Source organism: Chamaea fasciata, unplaced genomic scaffold (genome assembly GCF_029207755.1).
Source record: "Chamaea fasciata isolate MVZ Bird 193981 ecotype frontalis unplaced genomic scaffold, bChaFas1.0.hap1 SCAF_3, whole genome shotgun sequence".
In the NCBI taxonomy this organism is placed as follows: Eukaryota; Metazoa; Chordata; class Aves; order Passeriformes; family Sylviidae; genus Chamaea; species Chamaea fasciata.
In genome coordinates, this window is record NW_027094088.1 from 81,295,119 (window position 1) to 81,314,533 (window position 19,415).

The following is a 19,415-nucleotide window of genomic DNA, read 5'->3' on the forward strand; positions in this document are numbered from 1 at the left end:
CAAAAGCCAGAAACCTTTCACAAAGTTTAATAAGAGGTTTGTTTTGAAAGCCACTCTTTCCAAAGATCACACCCTACCCTTCCCAGCTTGTAAGGCATTGTCCTTCCTCCTGTAATATGGAGAAAATATGCTTAGATATGAGACACTTGAAAATGCATCTGAACCACCAGTTCATTTTCACTTCCTGATCTCTATTTTGAGGGCCAGGGTTATTAAAAAATACCTGCAATCTTGAAACATTATGAATTGCAGCAACAAACAGCTTCGCAAAAAATATTAAAGGAACAACACTGTTTTCACAAAGCAACAATACTCAAAAGATAGATTCTAAAACAACTTCTCTGTGCAGAAGAAACTGGTAGATTGTTCCATCAGTTCCACAGAATTAATGTGCCTTTAACTGAGATGACGGACCTTAGTGGTAGCAACCGATTTTAGCATTTCACCCAAGGAAAAGTAAAAGAAAGTAAAAAAACTAACACAAAGATCAGAGGTGGGAACAAAGAAATTACATTACCTGGAATGACTAAATAAAATTCTGACTTACTAACTTATTGATAAGACTAGCCATCAGTCTAGGTAGCTGGTATGAATTAGAGTTTTAATAACCAGAGTGGACCACTAAACCTCATCCCTTCGTTTAGTATATAAAAACTTGAGATTGACCTACAAGATCAGCCGAAATTAGGTAGACCTGGAGTCAGCATTTTAACCATCTAAGTTATTATTTGCTTTCATACAATAATAAACTACTTAATTATTTAAACAAGCTCTAGAAAACATTTGATTCAATAATGAGGCAAAAGACTTTGTAGATTGCTTTTGTCTCTAATCAGGAAATACTTTCAAGTTCAGAAGAGGACCTCAAATACCACAAAGAACACCTGAAGACAAGAATGTATCCCATTCCTCAAATATAATGAAATAAAATGTGAATAATACAAGTTTTTTTATTTAGGAGAAGAACAAGTAGAAGAAATGGCTATGGCTTCTCTGGAAATGAGTAATATCTGAAGCTTTAGGACACCAAAATCATACGGAGACAACAGTTTAAACAGCAGATAAACAATGAACATGTGTCTTTAGAATACAAATACTGGTTCTGCTTAAATCTTCTACATGAATCCACCATGAGTCATTGCTCAATGGACTGGATGCCGGCTAACCCAAAAGTAAAAGTTCACAGACAAAAATTTAGTCAGGAAAAAATGGAGAGCCTGACAAACAGTGCTCACCTATTCTGAGAGGACTAGATGCTGCCACTCCCTCTTCTCTAGTAAAGTTATTCACCTAAGCACTAGGCATCTTCACTTCAAGGGATGCCACCATCTCAGGCAGAAAGCTTGCCTCAAGTTCTCACTCAGAGAATAACCAAGCAGTTGAGTTTGGCAAGGACCTCCAGACGGCCATCTAGTCCAATACCCCTGACCAAGCAGAGCCACCCAGATCCAGTTGCCTGGAACCATGTGCAGACAAATTCTGAGTACCTCCAAGAATGGAGATTCCACAAATTCTGTGGGCAATCTGTGCCTCCTCATGTTCAGAAAGAACCTCTGGTGTTCTACTTCATGCCTACTGCCCACCGCTGTCTTTCATATAAATTAATTCAATAATGCGCTTAAGAGAGATGCATAAATTAAAAAAAAAAAAAAAAAAGGAAAGTACTACTTATTAACTGTTAGTTTTTAGGTCATGTACTGCACTGGACACAAAACTAGGTAAAATCTATGTTTGTAGCGCAAAAAAACCAGACAAATACAAAATGCTCTGTCTACTAAAGACTACTTCAGTAATGGCTATAAATTCTCAAACACTTTACACAGTTTAAGTTTTCTAATAGTTGTTAATTAACATATTCAGATATTTTGTTGTGGATTGATATCTACTCTTCTTCCCCTGTCTGCACTCAGACTCATTGCTAGTCAGGTCCATTATAAAACAAACAAACAAACAAACAAAAATTAATCTTTATAAAATAAGAGTTACTATACCTTTATTCCTGGACAGTGAGCAAAAAAGGCTTCTGGACTTTGAGAGTGATATAGTGCACCATGACCCACACAGCCCCAGGGTGCTCTAATGGTGAGGTTTCCACAATTGAACAGATCCCCAGAGCGGTAACGATATTTTGCTGCTTCATTAACAATCTGGGAAGATTTATACACAAAAGTAACATTCACTGCAATACCTCTAGTTATGCATCAAGACATTTCAATACATGCAATATAACTATATCATTTGTTCCATGCATGGGATTCAGAGGATGAAATTAGAAGCAAAGGAATACTATAAGTCAGTGCAAAGACAATAAACCAATAATTTACTGTGTTCAAGTTAGATGCCTAAGCCTCAGGGGCAGCCTTATAACCAGTTGTTTCCTCATTCTATACTGCCAATCAGCCCAGTCCAGATCTGTACTTTGGACTGTGGACACATGGCCAGCTGCAGCTGTATGCAGAAATGAGACTGTGTTCAGAAGACACAGGCTGTTGAATTTATGGCTGCTGAAGCCAACATAGCCACAAAACCAAAAATTAAAACAAACAGACATTTGCCTCAAATCAGATCTTTAATTTCCATTATTTAATAAGCCTTCAAATTGGCCATGGTACAGTTTACTGTTTACAGTACAGTACTAGCACTCTTTGCAGTTTATGCCTGTTTACCTAAGGCATGCATAAATATTAGTAATACAGCTGTTGTTATATTTGCAAAAATTACATATTCAAACCAAATACTAATGCTAACAAAAGAGTAATTTAAACAGTGGTAAGATTTCTTTTAAACGCTCTCAAATTTATTAGTACTAACCTGATCAAATGCTGGAAAAATGTAATCTGCAAACTGAATTTCTGCAATGGCTGTAGCGCCAGTAACAGCAATTCCAATACCAAAGCCAACAATTCCTTGTTCACATAAAGGGGTGTTAAAAACTCTGTCTTTACCTATATTAAAAAAAGAAATTAAAAATAAATAAATAAATAAACAAACAAACACACAATTCCTTTATACACCAGCTCTAAGTGGAAAATACTTATGCCCCAGAGATCTTTTACTTATAAAAAACTCATATGCAATTCAGCATATGGCTGTTTAGATGGGCCTTTTTAGGTGTAGAAACAATAACCATCCATTACAGGTACAGATACTTTAACTTGTTACAACTCAGAGGAAGAAAAGGAGAAACTAAATAAAACCTAAGAACAGTTTTCGCAACTAACACTCTAAACACTTGAAGGAAAATTTGTTCTGACCTATTCACACTTAAACGTGCATACCGCTCATGCTTATATGGGAGTAAACAATACTTATAAGCATTTTTTAAAGTTTACAATAAAGGTAAGTGTTGTTTCTTCCATTTTTTTGCAGGCACTGAAAAGCAACTGTCCCCACTCAGAGGCAGACAGATGTCCAGGAGCACCTGTACAAAAGCACACTGTCTCTTGTTCACACTGCTTATGAACAGTGCCCATTCTTACCACTCTTCTCTCCCAAGGTAAGGCCACATTTGTATAATTTGCTTTGTCTCCAAGGAACTACAGCTCCTGCTACAAACCCAAAACATTTGATTTCATTTCTTCCCTATGGAAGTGCAAAAGGTTATCTTAGTCCTGACACATTTCTGTGCCACAGTAATTTCAGATCCCAAATACACATCAATTTAATAGCCAGTAGCACACAAAATTGTTCAGTTCATGAAATTAAAAGCAAGAAGGAGTGGGAGGGAGATGAAACACCACTACAATATCCTCTATAAGACATATTTACAATACTGGCCAGCAGTACTTTTCTGCCAAGGGAGTACAGCAGAAAAATCTCAGTCTGCTATTAAATCTTCCCTTTAGAACATTGGGTAGACAGTAGGTTTCTATAGGAATCCATCATGCATGAAAATGCCAAGACTTCAAATTGGATGGAAAAAATGTGCACAGTGCACACCAGTGGCTATGAAATAAATTAAACAATAACAAAATAACCATGAAACAACTAACCAAAAAACCAGACTGAACTAATAAGCAGGAAAGGTGTTACTAGGAGGACTTCTAATTTCAGTACCTGTAAGTTCAAACATAAAAAGGAAAGCTAACAGAAATTTTCAGAAAGGGATGATTAGAGCAAAACCATTGTCCAAGGCTGTATTTGCAATATACCTAAAGGGAGGCATGTTTAACAGATCTTTAAAGGACACATCTTTCATTTTTACACATCACCCAGCACACCATGGTCACCCCTTGTATCCTGTCCATATGCATGTATGTATATACATCAGTGAATAAGTTTTTGGCTCTCCCTCTACTTTCCTTTTTACTTCCCCTCCACCAGGAACATTAATTTAAAGCAAGTAAAAAAAAAAAAAAAAAAAGCCATCAAATGATACTAAAATGTTGGTGGTGTCAGTGAGGCTACACAAACCAACACCAAGTCCAAAGAACTGCCACAACTGCAGGACACACCATGATTTCTCATACAAGACAGGGGAAACAAAGAGAATCCAAGATTCTTTTTTCCCCTAGAGGGACTCTTCACTGTGTAAATTGTTCTCATTCCTGAAGGAGCTGTAATCTCAGTTCCTATATCCCTTTTGTGCACTCTCTCTGCTGCCAGACATCATGGCCAAAAAAAAACGAGGGAAATAAACTTCCTGTGAAAATGTGTAGCTGTCCCAGGCCTTACTACCACAACTGTGAAGGTGTCTTCACAGGACAGAAGCCCTGTACCCATATCCATCTGTAACACTATAAAAATTTGGCAAACACTTCCTTCCCTCCCTTTTATTTATCCAGCATACCATGAATTAGCCATCTTGATTCCCTTCTCTTTCACTGACACAATTAATTTTCCTTTAAAACAAATCTTATTTTAGTAAACTAGAAATATATTAACATTATGAAGACATTTGGTAATGTTGGTAATTTTCTTTCCTACTTTCTACTTTCCTGCTTCTAATAAATCCATTGGAAGATCACTATTTTTCAATTCACTTGCTTACAGGATATTTTGATCTAAGACTTATAGCTTACCTAACCTTATTCTTTATCAACAGATTTTTCAAAGTAGGCTGAAGCAGCCTAACACACAGGTGCCATAAATAAATAACCCTCACACAAAAATCTAAACGTATTTGAACAATCCTGTAAAACGAGCTTTTAACTAATAATAGATACAAACTTGAAAATTAATTCTTTAATATCAATTTAGGGTGGTGAATTAATTTAAAAGCATATTAGCTGCACCACACTAGAGTATGTAGAGTATGTAACTATAATTCAAAATATAAAATACATCCTAATAAAACTGCTGAAATACTACTGAGATACTAAATGAGAGGCATCATGCTGCTATCAATGGAGGATGATCAAATAAATCAAGTGAAAATCAATAAAGCAAAAGTGAAATGCGATGAGACAGCTGTAATGTGAGGAGTGTGAAGAACCTAATTTGGAGTTTCAGGACTAAAGGTACCATTCTGAAGCACCATGACTTAAAACAGAAAAGTGTGAGCTAGGGAACTCAATGAATGAAATTTATTACTCAGCAATGGTTTCGATTGTAGCATTAAAACAATAATACTGACCTCTTAAAAGCAAATCCTAGAGCACTTTACTATATATTAGACTGGAAAACAACTTCGGATAGAGTTTTGAGGGGTAGGGCTTTCTTTATAAAATCTAGCCCCTTATGACAAAAAGACATTATTAGGATAAAAAAATTTATTAATTTCCCCAAACGTTAAAGATTGTATGGTGTTGCTTTAACCTCCTATTTTTATTGATACAGTATGAAAATCATCACTAAAACTAACAAAAAATATTTAAATATTTAGCATTTAAATGCATTAGGTCTGTGTATTTTTATCTATTTTATTTCACATTTTCTTAGTTTTCACTTTTTTTCAAAATGTGAAAGGGAAGTCCGTTTTGATAAACAGCTATTCATATCACCCTCTGCAAGCCAGCCAAGTCAGATTTCAGCTGAAATCTGACTGAAGCAGACAAATAACCCAGAGATACTTTGTGTTTCCATATTTCATTTCCTTACCAACAAAGAAACACTTGCTATAGTGTGCTCTTCTCCTATGATTTGCGTCAGCCACGCAGCTCAAAACAAAACAACACCAACTCAACGAGCTGACTTGTCAGTTCAGGTGAAAGTAGCACCTCTGTATTTTCTGCAGCCAGGTGCGTCAGCCCCTGCAGGAAGACATTGTGCTGGTGTGCATTTCAATTGACCTGCCTGGTTTTATAAACATCCCTGCTTTCAGCCATCTGAACAGGTCAGTGCCCTTTGCCAGCTACTGAGGGAAGCAATACGGAAAACAGGGAGGGTTATGTGAAAAAAAAAAAGGATGATTCTTCTCATCTCTCCATCCCAATAACTCAGGAGTAAGACTAGATGCATGTTTAGGAAGTGAAAAAACACTCTAGAAATCTTCCCTAAAAAGGAAAATCTGAAATTATGAAGAACAACCTTGAAGGAAAAAAGCAATACTTGGTTCAATTTTACTTAAAATAAAAAAGGAGTGATCTTTGTGATTTTCAGAACAAAGAGAACCCCATGGATGTTCAAATTACCACTGACCCTTTGTGTAAGAGACAACAGCTTAAAGGCAGTCTCACAGTCATCTTCTCGTTCGCCAGGAAGAAGGAGTTTCATAGCAACCTAACAGAACATGTTTACAGACATTTGTAGTCAATTATTGTGCATTAATGTTTTGGCTGCTTCATCTTTATTTGTTCCAAGTCATCAGGAAAAAAGTATTTCAGATTTCAGTAACTGCAACGAGGCATATTCCTGTCTTAATTTTAGTTCGAAAATGAGATACTCAAACAATATTAAATCTCCTATAATGTTAATACACCACCCAACGCTCCAACTCTGAGTAATTTCATATCACTCTGCATGAGTCCACCCTGGACCATTTGGGTGGTTTAAGGAATACTGTCGGTGATTAAGTCAAAGGAAAACTGTGCTTTGTTTTCAAATACTTGTACATCACTGGTGTTAAAAAAATGCAGAACACATCCTAAGAGATGTCAGTACTGAACAGTATTAACAATATACGTGGACAGCATTTTATTTGTCCAAATGATATCACTGACTTCCATTTAAAACATCCATTAGAATTCAAATCCATCCAAGTTAAATATATTGGAAGTTCAACCAAAGCAGTCAGGCTGCACATACATAAAGGACTGGAAAGAAAAGGAAACCCCAGCAGATAAGCTTTTTTGCTACTCACCAAGGACTTTGTGCAGAAAATTCAAATAGGAATTACTGATTTCCAATCAGTCTTGCCTTTAAAGACCTTTTTTATCCTTAAAATATTCAGGATTTTTCAGAGATGTACTTCTACATCAGTCTACTGATTTTATTTCTTAACATAGCTAACACAATCTATTCAACATTTAAGCTTTTTTGGTCCCACCATCCCTTTTAAACCCCATTTCACAACTGGTGACACTTGTACTCCTCCATTTCTCTGATACCATACAAGAGGGTAGGCCAAACAGAATTAAATTTGGTAAATTTGTATTCAGCTCTTTTAGAGCCCCAGGGTAACAAAAAGTAGTTCCACTAACTTACTAGTTTTAATCATTTTGTTCCACCATTTTTTCTACTGATAACCTAGTCACAGTTCTCCAGCTTTAAAAAATAGGCCTTGTTGCTCTGAAGGGAATACCAGTACACTAACTTTACAGCTGAATATAGAAATTTCAAACCCACTGGTCCAAAGTAGGGCTTCAGGTTCACTGACACAGAGATGGTTTAACTCTCAGTCTCAAAACCTTGCACGCTAACATGCTGTGCTGTTTGAAAAGCTGCTTTTTCCAGAGCTATCCATGTTAAAATACATTATTTCAACTAATTGATGAAAAGTGATTATATGAAAAGGATTTCAAGTACCTTTTAACTACTGAAGATGACTTTTACCCACTGTGCATAGAATAACAACTAACAGGATTTAGCTATACTCCTCTCCTGTTCTTCCTCAACCCTGTTTTCTGCAAAAGCCAAGAACATTTGTGTCTGCCCAAACACTCATAACAGGCTTCAAGAACCCAGCCACACCTCTGGCATAACTCAGCCAAGTCCAGGGCTGAGTGACCAGGTCTCAGCCCTCAGTCAAGTCAGTGTAAAGTCTCAAAGCAACTGCAGTGAACTGGGTCTGTTAACAGGAGAAATACATGTATCCACACACTGTGTATACACTGCCTATACTTCAAAACAATTTCAACATTTAGTTACCTTGAATTAAAAAGTCATTCAAATTTTGATTATTTAGCAACTAAGTACATGGCATCCCCATTACATTTTCCATAAATATTCCAAAAAGCCACATTATGGCAGTAAGACACGAAAGTTAGTTAAAAAATCATACTGCCAAAATCTGTGAGCAACTGACAACAGGGTCAGAAATGAGATTTGCATCCACTAAACTAAATTAGTTTCTTCCTATTCTGCTGCTGCAAAATCCACTATCATGCTCTATTTTGCAACAAAGATGACTTCTTATTCTAGTTTTCGACAGAAGTTTTTAAACAGAAGCTTTAAAGATCAAATGACAGATAAGTCTTTCTTACTTGGTTTCCCTTGTTCACAGGAGTCTTAATTATGTTTCATTTGGGGGGAAAAAAAGAAAATCCCACAAAAAAAATGCATCCTTCTGAAACACTTGTCACCACTGTATTGCCCAAGTAAAGGTTACCTGTTCTGCCTGGGAACTGATAAGAACAGGAATTCTTCACAGGTTTATCATATATGTCACTGACATAACCAATACTTAAGAAAAGCAGGTCAAGTAATTAGGAAATTAGGAACAGCTGAAGGGAGTATGTTCCTCCTAAAGTCTCCCCCAGTTACTAATCATACATTTGAAGAAACATGAATGTTTGAACTAGTAGTTCCAGCTCAAAGTGTTCTCAACAAGTCATTCTTTGACCCACGACAATGCATTTTTCTTCTAAGAGCTTATGAGATCACAGCTACACTTTCACCTCCTCTCCCCCAAGACTCCCTCAGGGGAAAAGCATGTTTATTGCATTTTCATTTAACCCTCCCTCTCAAAGACTGCAGATAATACCAGAGTCAAGAGAACTGCTGAATTACAAAGAAAAGGTTACCATGGACAGGGAGTAACCTTCTCCATTACCTAGAAATTCTTACAATCTGCACAGTGACCAATTTCAGGTTTGGAAGGAAAACTTTCTAGTAAAACTTAGTAAATTCTAAAAGTTCACAGCATGGATATAACATTGAGAAGGGCCTTGACAAGCTTACAGACTTTTGAATTAGAGAGGACTCAGAAAAATACCATTAACACCTCTGCCTTACTAAAGCAAAGAGTGAAGATTTAATTTTTAGCCCTCTCCCCCAGTTCATATTTCCTGTCATTTGTGACAAGCTAGCAGCCATTGAAAGCTAAAGAATAAACCAAAAATATTAAAATATATTATGCAATTCTCTCCCTTTCTCAGGGAAGAAGTGGGAGGCGTTGGGGGAGGTTAATGCAAACCTTTTGGCTTTAGCTTTGAATGCTGGTAACCTTGCAAGTCATTTAATCCTCCTCCCACAATGGAAGAGCAGCCACGCAGTAGTATGAACAGGGGGAAGAGCAGATTCTTTTCAGGTACACAGTGTCAAGTAAAAGAATGATGCAAAAAAGTAAACTAATTATATTAAAGAAAAAATTCCTCACTATGACAGTAGTCACACGCTGGAATAAGCTGTCCCAAGATGTTGTAGAAGCTCCTGCCCTGGAAATGTTCAAAACTTACCAGGACAAGACCTAAACTCAACTCTGTGTTGAGTACTGGTTTGAAACAGTTGAATTTCAAGGTATTCTCCTTAAAACCTTCTATGGTTTATTAACAGCCCCAAGCAGGGCTACATGCTGACAGACAAAACTTTTAATGCCTGTCCTTTTTACCTGTCCTGTTGATGGAAGCATTTCATGACAATGATAAAATAGTACTGATTTAGATCCACACTCTTAGGAAAACATTTAAAAAGCAGCTCACATCTCAGTGGGAGATTTCCTCACCAGAATTTCTTTTCACTTTTCAAAGGGACTCTTGGAGGAAGGGGAGGTGAAAGAGTGGTTTTGATCTAATGAGCTCTTGGAAGGAAAACACATCATCCTGAGTAAGAGAATGACTTGTTGAGAACACTTTGAGCTGGAACTGCTACTTCAAACATTCATGCAGGCTGCCCACTCCTCACTGAAATCCTCCTCATCATCTGGCTTATACACCCAGTTGCAGCCTAAATAAAAAAAGAGCAATGCCTAACTGGACAAAGCATTCAAACATTCCTCCAGCTACAACTAATAATAACATTCCTCTGTCAACTACAAAAAACTTTTGCTGTGTGAGAAGTACACTTGCAGAAAAGTGTAACTGACATACAGGTTGACATGAGAAGCTATGCCAGATGACAGAGGGCTAACTTGCAAAAATATGCCTGAAAATTGACATCTACCAAATACATACATGTGGTGTAAGCAGAGGACAACACACCAGCTTAAATTACAAGGCTTAGGTCAGTTCCATGCATTTTCACATTGTCTGCAACATGACATGACATGACAGAGATCCAACAGGAAACAAAACAGATGTCAAAGCCAAGTATTGCAACCTGTTAATGAAAATTCTCGTGTAATAAGCTGTGCCCACCATCTGGATGACAAATCAAGGAGTGGGCAAAGTGTCAAACACAAGTTACTCTTTCTCACATTCCTCAGTATCAGTAGTGTAGACATATTTTATGGTAAATGTGAAAGCATGCTGGATCTACCAGAAATTGTGAAGCAAGTACTCTCAACACAAGAGCAAGGATCTCATGCTGCTGCAGAAGTACTCAGGAGCAAAGAGCTCAATGACCAGTAACCTGCAGTAATGAAAACCATCTCACAAATCTCACTGGTAACCATGCCTGTCCCTTTATAATGCAAAGCATGTGCATGAGAAAAATTAATAAATTAGTCTATACTTGGTGCTTCCATCTAAGTGTGAAAACCAAGTGCCAGGTTTTGATGATTTAATGTTTCTGCAAATTAAAAAAGAGAAGAGATCTTTTATAATAAATTACTAGCATGTTATGTCAACCTGGTCACTGGAAGAAGACTCTGAATCAAATCAAAATAAGATTAACCTGCACCTCAAAGTGCTTCTGCTGCAAATCTGCTTAGACAAGTCCCAGATTTGGATATTATTCTTGATTTTTTTCACCCTTTTAGGCTTCAAGAAAATTACTTCCAAGAAAACTCTGAGAGTTTTATTCCCTGTAATAAAATCTGTAGCATCTTCTTAAATTGAGATTACCACCCTCTTACCACCAAACTCACAGCAGAAAAAGCAGCAGACACATGGAATTAACCCCAGTTGATGAGTGGGATAAACAAACATACAAATGAAACAGAGGGAATCACAGGACTAACCAAAGAAATTGAGAATCACGTAATTTCACCTAAGGAATTGCAAAGGTATGAAGAGAGATGACTAAAAGAAGGTACACAAAATGTGCTTGCAGACCTGGTATTAATACAGACTGCAAAGACTAGTTATGCTCCCCAATTTACACCTTGGGTCTTTAGTACATGAAGCTTCATCCTTCTTGACATGACATTATCAAAATATTGGTTTTACATGTTTCACTGCAAGTATTTTCTGAAGTGGAAAATTCCATTTTTATGAAGTTCAGCAGCACACACTTTTTTGCCCAGAAATGTATCTTGAAATATCTTTAATGTGTGAGAACAGCTTTCTTAAGCTTTGCACTGAGTATCAAGCTCTATATTAAAAAATATATTCCTTATCTTTCCCTCAAACAGGTTTACAACATAGGAAAAGAAACATAATAAATATTAGTAGGCCCCAAATAAATAAAATACAGTTTTCACACCAGGCACACTGTCAGAACAATTACAAAGAAAAAAAAAACAAAACTAAAATAAAAGCTATTTAGCCCTGACAGAGACTGATTTATATCATAATCTCACAGATGCAAAAGGTATAAAAAGGGCATACTACATTTTACCAACTTTTCAAATAACTTTTCTTCTTTTTCTAACTGTAAATCTTCAAAAAAGAACTGGCTATTTAAGACTAAAATGAACAAAATGTCCTATTGTGTAATGAGTCTGGAACACATTCTCCAGATGTTACTGTTCAAAGACATTTATATAAATCAGAACAAAACCAGGTCTTGCCAAACTGCTCTGGAAGAACCAGGCAAGCAAGCTGCAGAATTCTTCATTTAAATCTATCCACAAAGAAATTATGAAAACCAAACCTCAGGCTATTTAGGTTTTACTCAATCTACACACAAGTAGTCCTTTTGAACTCTGAAAAAAATGTTTCAACCTTAGCTTATGACCATGATGTCAAAAATTCTGAACTCCTTCCTTCCACCAAATGCAATGTTTTAGGAAGGAGCAGGACCTATGCCAAAGAAGCATCATGTTTCTCCAGCAAGCCTGCAGTCTGCTTTTGAAGCATTGAGATAACATTTTTCTATCTGCTTATACAGTAAAGCCCTAACACTTATGCTACTTCAGGCTGAGTTTTTCCTCCTCCTCATGATAGCATATGGTTATGTTCTAAAAGAATGTAAAAGACACCATGATTATTGATTAAAAATTCCACATAAATCCCCAGACTGTCTTCCCACCTGCTGAATTAAGACTCAACTACTAGTAGCTTTTGGGAGGCAGAACACACTGCCTTAATATATTGCATTACAGCCCGTCCAAATTGTGTTCCTGTACCCTTGCAAAGTAACATTTGGGACCACAAGAACAACCAGAACAATCCAGAATCTCCACTGACAGACCTCTGCTCCCTTACTAGTAAAATTAATTGTAGTCCATGCAATAAAAAATGTCCTGAAATCACGAACAAGAATATTTACAATATAAACATTTCAGAGTATTTGATGTATCTTGGAGGCAAACTGTCAGAGTTGTTTTAAAAACAACCCTATACTATATCTACTTCTATTAGCTCAGCTTCAAAAGTTTCTCCCATCATTTCATGCTACTAAAAGTGATGATATTAACCAGTTTTTGCAAGCACATCCAAACTTCAACCAACAACCTTCACCAAATAGCATAACAACATGGGGACAACTCTATCTTCTCAAGCATGTTTTCCTACACAGGCTTTTCACTTAAAACACAAAACTTGCTTTCAGGAGTTTTCTACAGCTAAAGCTCACAGAATAATATTGCGCTCAAGTAAATACTAATCTTCAAAGAATGACTACTATATTTTTTAGAAAAGCTGGCATCCCTTGGGCATGGCTAGGTACAGCCATCTCCTGGCCAAATAAACAAAGACTACTGAATTAGTTTACAGGACTATAAATAAACGATCCATTTACTGAGAATGAAGTGTTCCCTGAAGACTCACACAGGTGTTTACACCTCAGATACAAGGTCTACAGAATAACAACCAGGGACGACAGTGGATCAGGTGTTGTAAATAAACATTATTGCTGCAAGACAGGCTAGCATTATCACGAGATGTAACAACAGAGAGCTGTAAGCAACCAGGTTTTGCTCAGTAAAACACAAGACTAAAGTATCCAGTTTTGGATGCCCTATATCCTCCAGCTGCAGCAACTAGAGTTCAGAGAAAACTGACCAATAAAGAAAAGCTTCGAACCATAACAATAATCCTGCACTGGGACCATGTGTGTAGGAAAGCCAGAGAAACTTCACCACTGAAGGCTAAAAACAGCCTTTGCCAGCTGATCTGTCCCAAAACATACCCTGTGCTTCAGAGAGAAAAGTTTGTAAGGCAGACAGAAAGGAAAGGAAAACAAGTATGGAAGTGATAAATAAAATCATTTTTAAAGCATCCAGCTGATTGCTAATGTGGCTAGGTCATCCTGATATAAGGAACATAAGGATACTATTTTCTTTCACAGCTACAACTGTGGTTTCATATGTAGTTCAGTCACTCGCCTTTTGATGTGTTTGAAATTTGCCACAGGGGAAATTTCTGACTCAACTTCCCCTATTCTCACACGATCCAATACAAGTGTTACCTCTTCTCCTGATGTTCCTTTTTTTCCTGTGATTTATTGATTTGCAAGAAAATACCCTGAACTGACTGAATAGACAGAAATTATTGTTCACAATCTGCTCCCCATCTATTTCACACTTTTTTTTAAAACATGGTTTGGAAGGAAATAATCCTGGCAACTATATTTACACTTCTAGCTGCATCAAAATAGTAATAATAATAATAAAGCACAGGAAGGATTATATATAAAACAATCCTATAAGCTTGAAAATATTAGGGGAAAAAAGAGAATTAAATTTCAAGTTACTTGCGCATACCACTTCCACTCTACATGACAAAATTGTAAAATGAGTAAGGAGAAAAAAAATGAAGCTGCTTGTTACACATTTACTACTATCTGCATGTATTAATGTCACTAGCCACATGTGTAACTCAGAATTACCTAAAAGGTAATAATCTGAGATTGATTTGTTTTATCCTACTTATGTATAGGAGTGACACACAGCTGTTCTTACTGAGTTTCATTTTATCAAGTGTCCACCCAGCAAAAAAGTAATTAGTGGCTGCACAGCAGTAGATTAGAAAAATACTTGGGGACTAAATCAGACCACAAACTGACAGTCAACATTGCATTGCCCACAAAGGCAGCAAACGCCACTCCAGAACATTTCAGCAATGTTACACAGAAACCTTGGGAAAAGCACTTTGTTCTAATTGACTGTGTTCGAGGATACCATAAGCTATGGGCAGTACATCGCTGTGTCCACTGACAAGCAAAAAGAGAGGAACAGCAATAACAGAGACCAAAAAGAACAGATAAAAAATAAAAAGCCATGTGTCAAAAACCCTCCAATCAGTGATGGGATATTAATCCAGAAAGGAAGAAACCTATCTTCCTTTTGTTCACACTGCAATCACACAGAGGATCCCAAACAGTGATAAATTAATCACATGAGCAAGAGACAAATTCATTCCAAAACATTTCAAAAGAACAACTGCTGAAAAAAGCATTTCTGCTGTATCTCCACAAAAATCAGTTTTGGTATCTCAGTCAACTCCTTGTGGAGTAAGTTCAGAGCTCCCAAGGGACAGCATTAGGCCAAGTTCTGTTATATCCTGGGAAAACACACATTTGTTTCTGGCAGGAGATACCACGGTGACATCCTCCTGGAACTGAGAGAGTCTTTGAAATAATAACTCCCATTCAAAGTATTCACATTCTACCTGCATTTGCAAATAGTTGCAAGGGAATTAAAATGGCATTATTCAGGAATTCCCTACTGAAAAGAAGAAGACTTATTTCCACTACTTTTTCAGTAAAAAAAAAAATTCAATAGCTCAAAAATTTAGAAGACAATCTATTCGGGCCTTCAAATACTGGGAATCCAACTTTCACAGTCACCTAGACTCCCTTGATGGCAAACAGAAGGACATTCCATGACAAGGAACAGCAGACTGCTGCGCAATAGGGATTTGAGTGGAACCTCCAAAAGTTTGCTAACTTCATCTGTAAAAGTGAACATACAAACCCCAAAAAACTCAGCCCCTACACAAGCACTGCTTTGGGGAAAGACCAGCCAAGCTCACCTTTCTTTTGTTGGACTCAAAGTTCTGAGCAAAGACTGATCCTATTCCACATTCTCAAAATATCAAGCTCTGACATAGTCAGAAAGCTCCTGATCCTTACCCTCGCTAAGGACAATCTTTTGACAAGGCAGCAAGTGCACGTTAGATTCTCCCTTCAAGGGCAGGCCAGACAAATCACCACAGAGGCCAAATCACCACAGAGGCACTTACAGATAAGGAAGCCCTCAAGCTGTAGGTGTTTGGAGGGCAGCAGAAAGAACATTCAAGAAAAGCATCATTCATATATATATATATATATATATATATATATATATATATATATACACTTCACTTCCCTGTTTATGTAATTTTCTTTTATTGGCCACAGTAGGATAGAGAGGTCTTTTTTGGGGGGGGTTCAACAAAAAACACCTGCCCTAGCATTCTTCTGAGTGACATCCCTTGTTCATCAGTATTTCTGCTATTCCTGTTTCTCAGTCTTTGCTTCTGTCCACTCTCTCCATTTTTACCTTGGTTTTACCTCTGTTTTTTCCTCCCATTTCTTTACCTCCTATCATCTACTTCCTACCTCTGGTCTCTATATTTCTGTCATGTGGATGACAGTGATCTTTACATGTTGCAGCTTTATTTCACATTTCAGGCAAAGCAACACAACATGTATTCCCACTCCAAGATCATTGTTTCAAACCCATTTACAGACTCAAAGACAAGTGGACAGCATTTTCCCCAAAGGATTGGAATAATAATGTACTTCCCTTTAAAAAAAGTAAAAATTAAAAAATGTTTGCACACATCACCTAGGCTATAAAAACACAGTAGGCAGTTTACATCACAATGTTCTAAGGACAGGAAACTTCTCCAGAGAGTAGGACTATGGAATGGCAAGCATTTCTTACTTCATAAAGGGACTCTAGAGGTTAGAGGATGTAACTTCTACAAAACAGTGACAACCAAAAACATGTCAGAGGGTGATGGGGAAGGAGATAAGAAATAAAATATGAATATGCCTTCCAGTGTACCAGACCAGAGGGAAGGGACAAAGGAAGAAAGTGTAAAACAATTATTTCCCTTATCTGAAAGGAGCACTCTGCATAAATATTTCAGAAAGTCTACTCACTTTCAGAATTATACAGTGACAGATTTTTAAACATTCAATTCAATAATTCAATCCCAGAAAACTGGAATAATGTATTTCAGACTTTTACATGAGATATATCAGAACAAACATACTATCTTTAGTCATACTATCATGGAAAAGAAGCTTCCACACACTGACTTATTTATATACAATTCCTTAATTAAGTATTTTTAAACAAAATTCCTGGTAGCATGTTAAAAATTCATCTGATCAAAAGGTTGCATTTATTTCCTTACAAAGCCAATGAGCTTTCCTTTACTTATTAGTACAGGTCTCTGGCTGTGTTTATACAACATAACACTGCACTGGAAAAAAAAAAAAAAAAAAAAAAAAAAAAAAAAAAAAAAAAAAAAGGCAGCTTTTATATTTAATGACAAATTTATTTTAAAAGCAAATTTCTTTTCTGTCTCTCCAGAGAATCTTCAGTAACATTCTGGACAGCAACCAACATCTCTATAATACTACTACAGAGCATTAATATATTAAATTTTTCCTACTATAATATTAGATGATATTTAGACCTTGACCTCTATAAAATCTTAAAAATGAACTATCAGTTTGTAGCAAAATAAAAACTTACAGACATAGACTGCCACCTAGTGATTTTAATTATCTACAAGAAAAATGAAACTAAACAAATGAAACAACAATCAGCTTCTCTCTTCCAGGATACGAGAAAAAAATCCCATTCATTCCTTCATATTTTATATCAACATATAGAAATAACCTCATATTATATTACTTGCATCACCTATTAGAATTTGACAGTAAATTCAGGAGGGGGATGGGGAAAGAGTCAGTAAGTGTACATAATCTTCCTCATAAGATTCATCAGGTTGGTTGGTTGTCACTACCATCTGGAATTCCTCCTTATTCTACACGGAGTATAGCCTTTTCATAAAACAAGCATTCCATCTAGAATTTATTTAATCTCTGAGACTGCACTGATAGGCAGACACACCCCTCAAAACATGCTATCCTTTCAATTTTTGCACCTTCAGTCTTTTCTGCTTCTCCTCAGCATCTTAACTATATTTTCAGTACATTTTCCAGTTCACCTTTGCTATTCCCTCTTCAGCCACTGCCTGGTTTCTACTGAATTTCACTATAAGTGAAGAAAGAAGGTGAGTTACCCATCTTATCTGCCTTACAAAACTGGATTTCCATTTAGTAAATGAGTCCTAAATTCAGGACCTTATCTTCAGACGCTCTTTCTGTTCAAACTTCTATTTCAGATACTGTCTTTCATTTACTTATGGGGCCTCAGCAGCACCATAAGAAACTTTTATTTTTCCTGTGTATTGGGTTTGTATGGCCAGGTTTCGATAGAAGGGGAAGGAGCTACATGTGTGGCCTCTGTGAGAAGCTGCCAGAAACCTCCACTATGTCCAACAGAGCCAACGTCAGCTGGCTTCAGGAAGACCCACCTCTGGCCAAGGATGAGCCCATCCGCAAGGTCAGTAATGCCTCTATGATAATATATTTAAGAAGGAAACAAAAAAAAAAGTTATGGCAAAGACTGGTGCAGCCCATGGTGAGGTGGCTGTGGCCCTGCAGCCATGGAGGTCCATGGGGAAGCAGAGATCCACCTGCAGTCCCTCAAGGAACCACTTCAGAGCAGCTGGATGTCCAAAGAAAGGTTGCAAACCCATGGAAGGTCGTACTGGAGCAGGCTCGTGGCAAGACCTGTGGCCCTGTGGAGAGAGGAGCTCATACTGGAGTAGCTTTGCTGCAGAGTTTGTGACCTCATGTGGGACCCACGCTGGAGCAGCCTGTTCCTCAAGGACTGCACCTTGTGGAAAGGGCCCACATTGGACCAGTACATGAAGAACTGCAGCCCAGAGGAAGGAGTCATGCTGGAGAAGTTTATGAAGAACTGTCTCCCGTGGGAGGGACTCCATGTTGCAGCAGGGAAAGCACTCCTCTCCATGAGGAAGAAGCAGTGGCAGAGACAACAAATGATGAAGTGACCATAACTCAAATCCTCTGTCTTCCTGTGCGACCCGGGGAGAGGAAGAGACAGAGAATCAAGAGTGAAGTTAAGCTCAGAAAGGAGGGAGGAGTAGAGGGAACATGTTTTTAAGACATGTTTTACTTCTCATTATCCTACTCTGATTTTGACTGGTAATAAATTCAACCAGTTTCACTGAGTCAAATCTGTTTTGCCGATGCCAGTAATCAGTTTGTGATCTCTCCATATCCTTATATCAACTCATGAACCTCTCGTTACATTTTCGCTCTGTGTCCACTTGAGGGGAATGATAGAGCAGCTTTGGTGGGTACTGGGTCAAACCACCACATCAAGTCATGCCTTCTCCACCTCCTTCTCTCTCAATCACTATCAACAACGTCAGTTCACTTTTCACCTAGACCTAAACACCAGAATCTGTAAAACAAACTTTTTATTAATGTAAGAAAACAGCAAAAAGCTTTTTAATTTTTTTTTCTTCTCTTCTACCTGACACACTTTTCCTCTAGGAAGTATGATCTTTGCAACGGTCTGAATGAATATGAAGAGACAACTTCCTACCTTGTTAATCTGATCTCACCAGCATTCCATCTACTTACCCATTTTACTTTAAGATCCCCTGAAACATGAGCACTTAGTTTTTCATCACAAAATCTATCCTCTTATTCACCCTGAAGAGGTCCGTACCCTTTTT

The 19,415-nt window shown here is 37.3% G+C and overlaps 1 protein-coding gene across 2 annotated transcripts in view; it reads right to left on the reverse strand.

The window, feature by feature from the left end:
• BCKDHB (branched chain keto acid dehydrogenase E1 subunit beta) overlaps positions 1-19,415 on the reverse strand; it is a 105,302-nt gene that overhangs the window by 79,348 nt on the left and 6,539 nt on the right. For both annotated transcript variants that reach the window (XR_010720085.1, XM_066179633.1), the window contains exons 4-5: positions 2,812-2,945; positions 1,992-2,147 (exon numbers count right to left, since the gene is read on the reverse strand). Coding sequence is in view for 1 of the 2 variants with exons in the window: in XM_066179633.1 (XP_066035730.1) it covers positions 1,992-2,147; positions 2,812-2,945 (290 nt within the window). In the remaining variant the exon portion in view is untranslated. The remainder of the gene's footprint in view (positions 1-1,991; positions 2,148-2,811; positions 2,946-19,415) is intronic.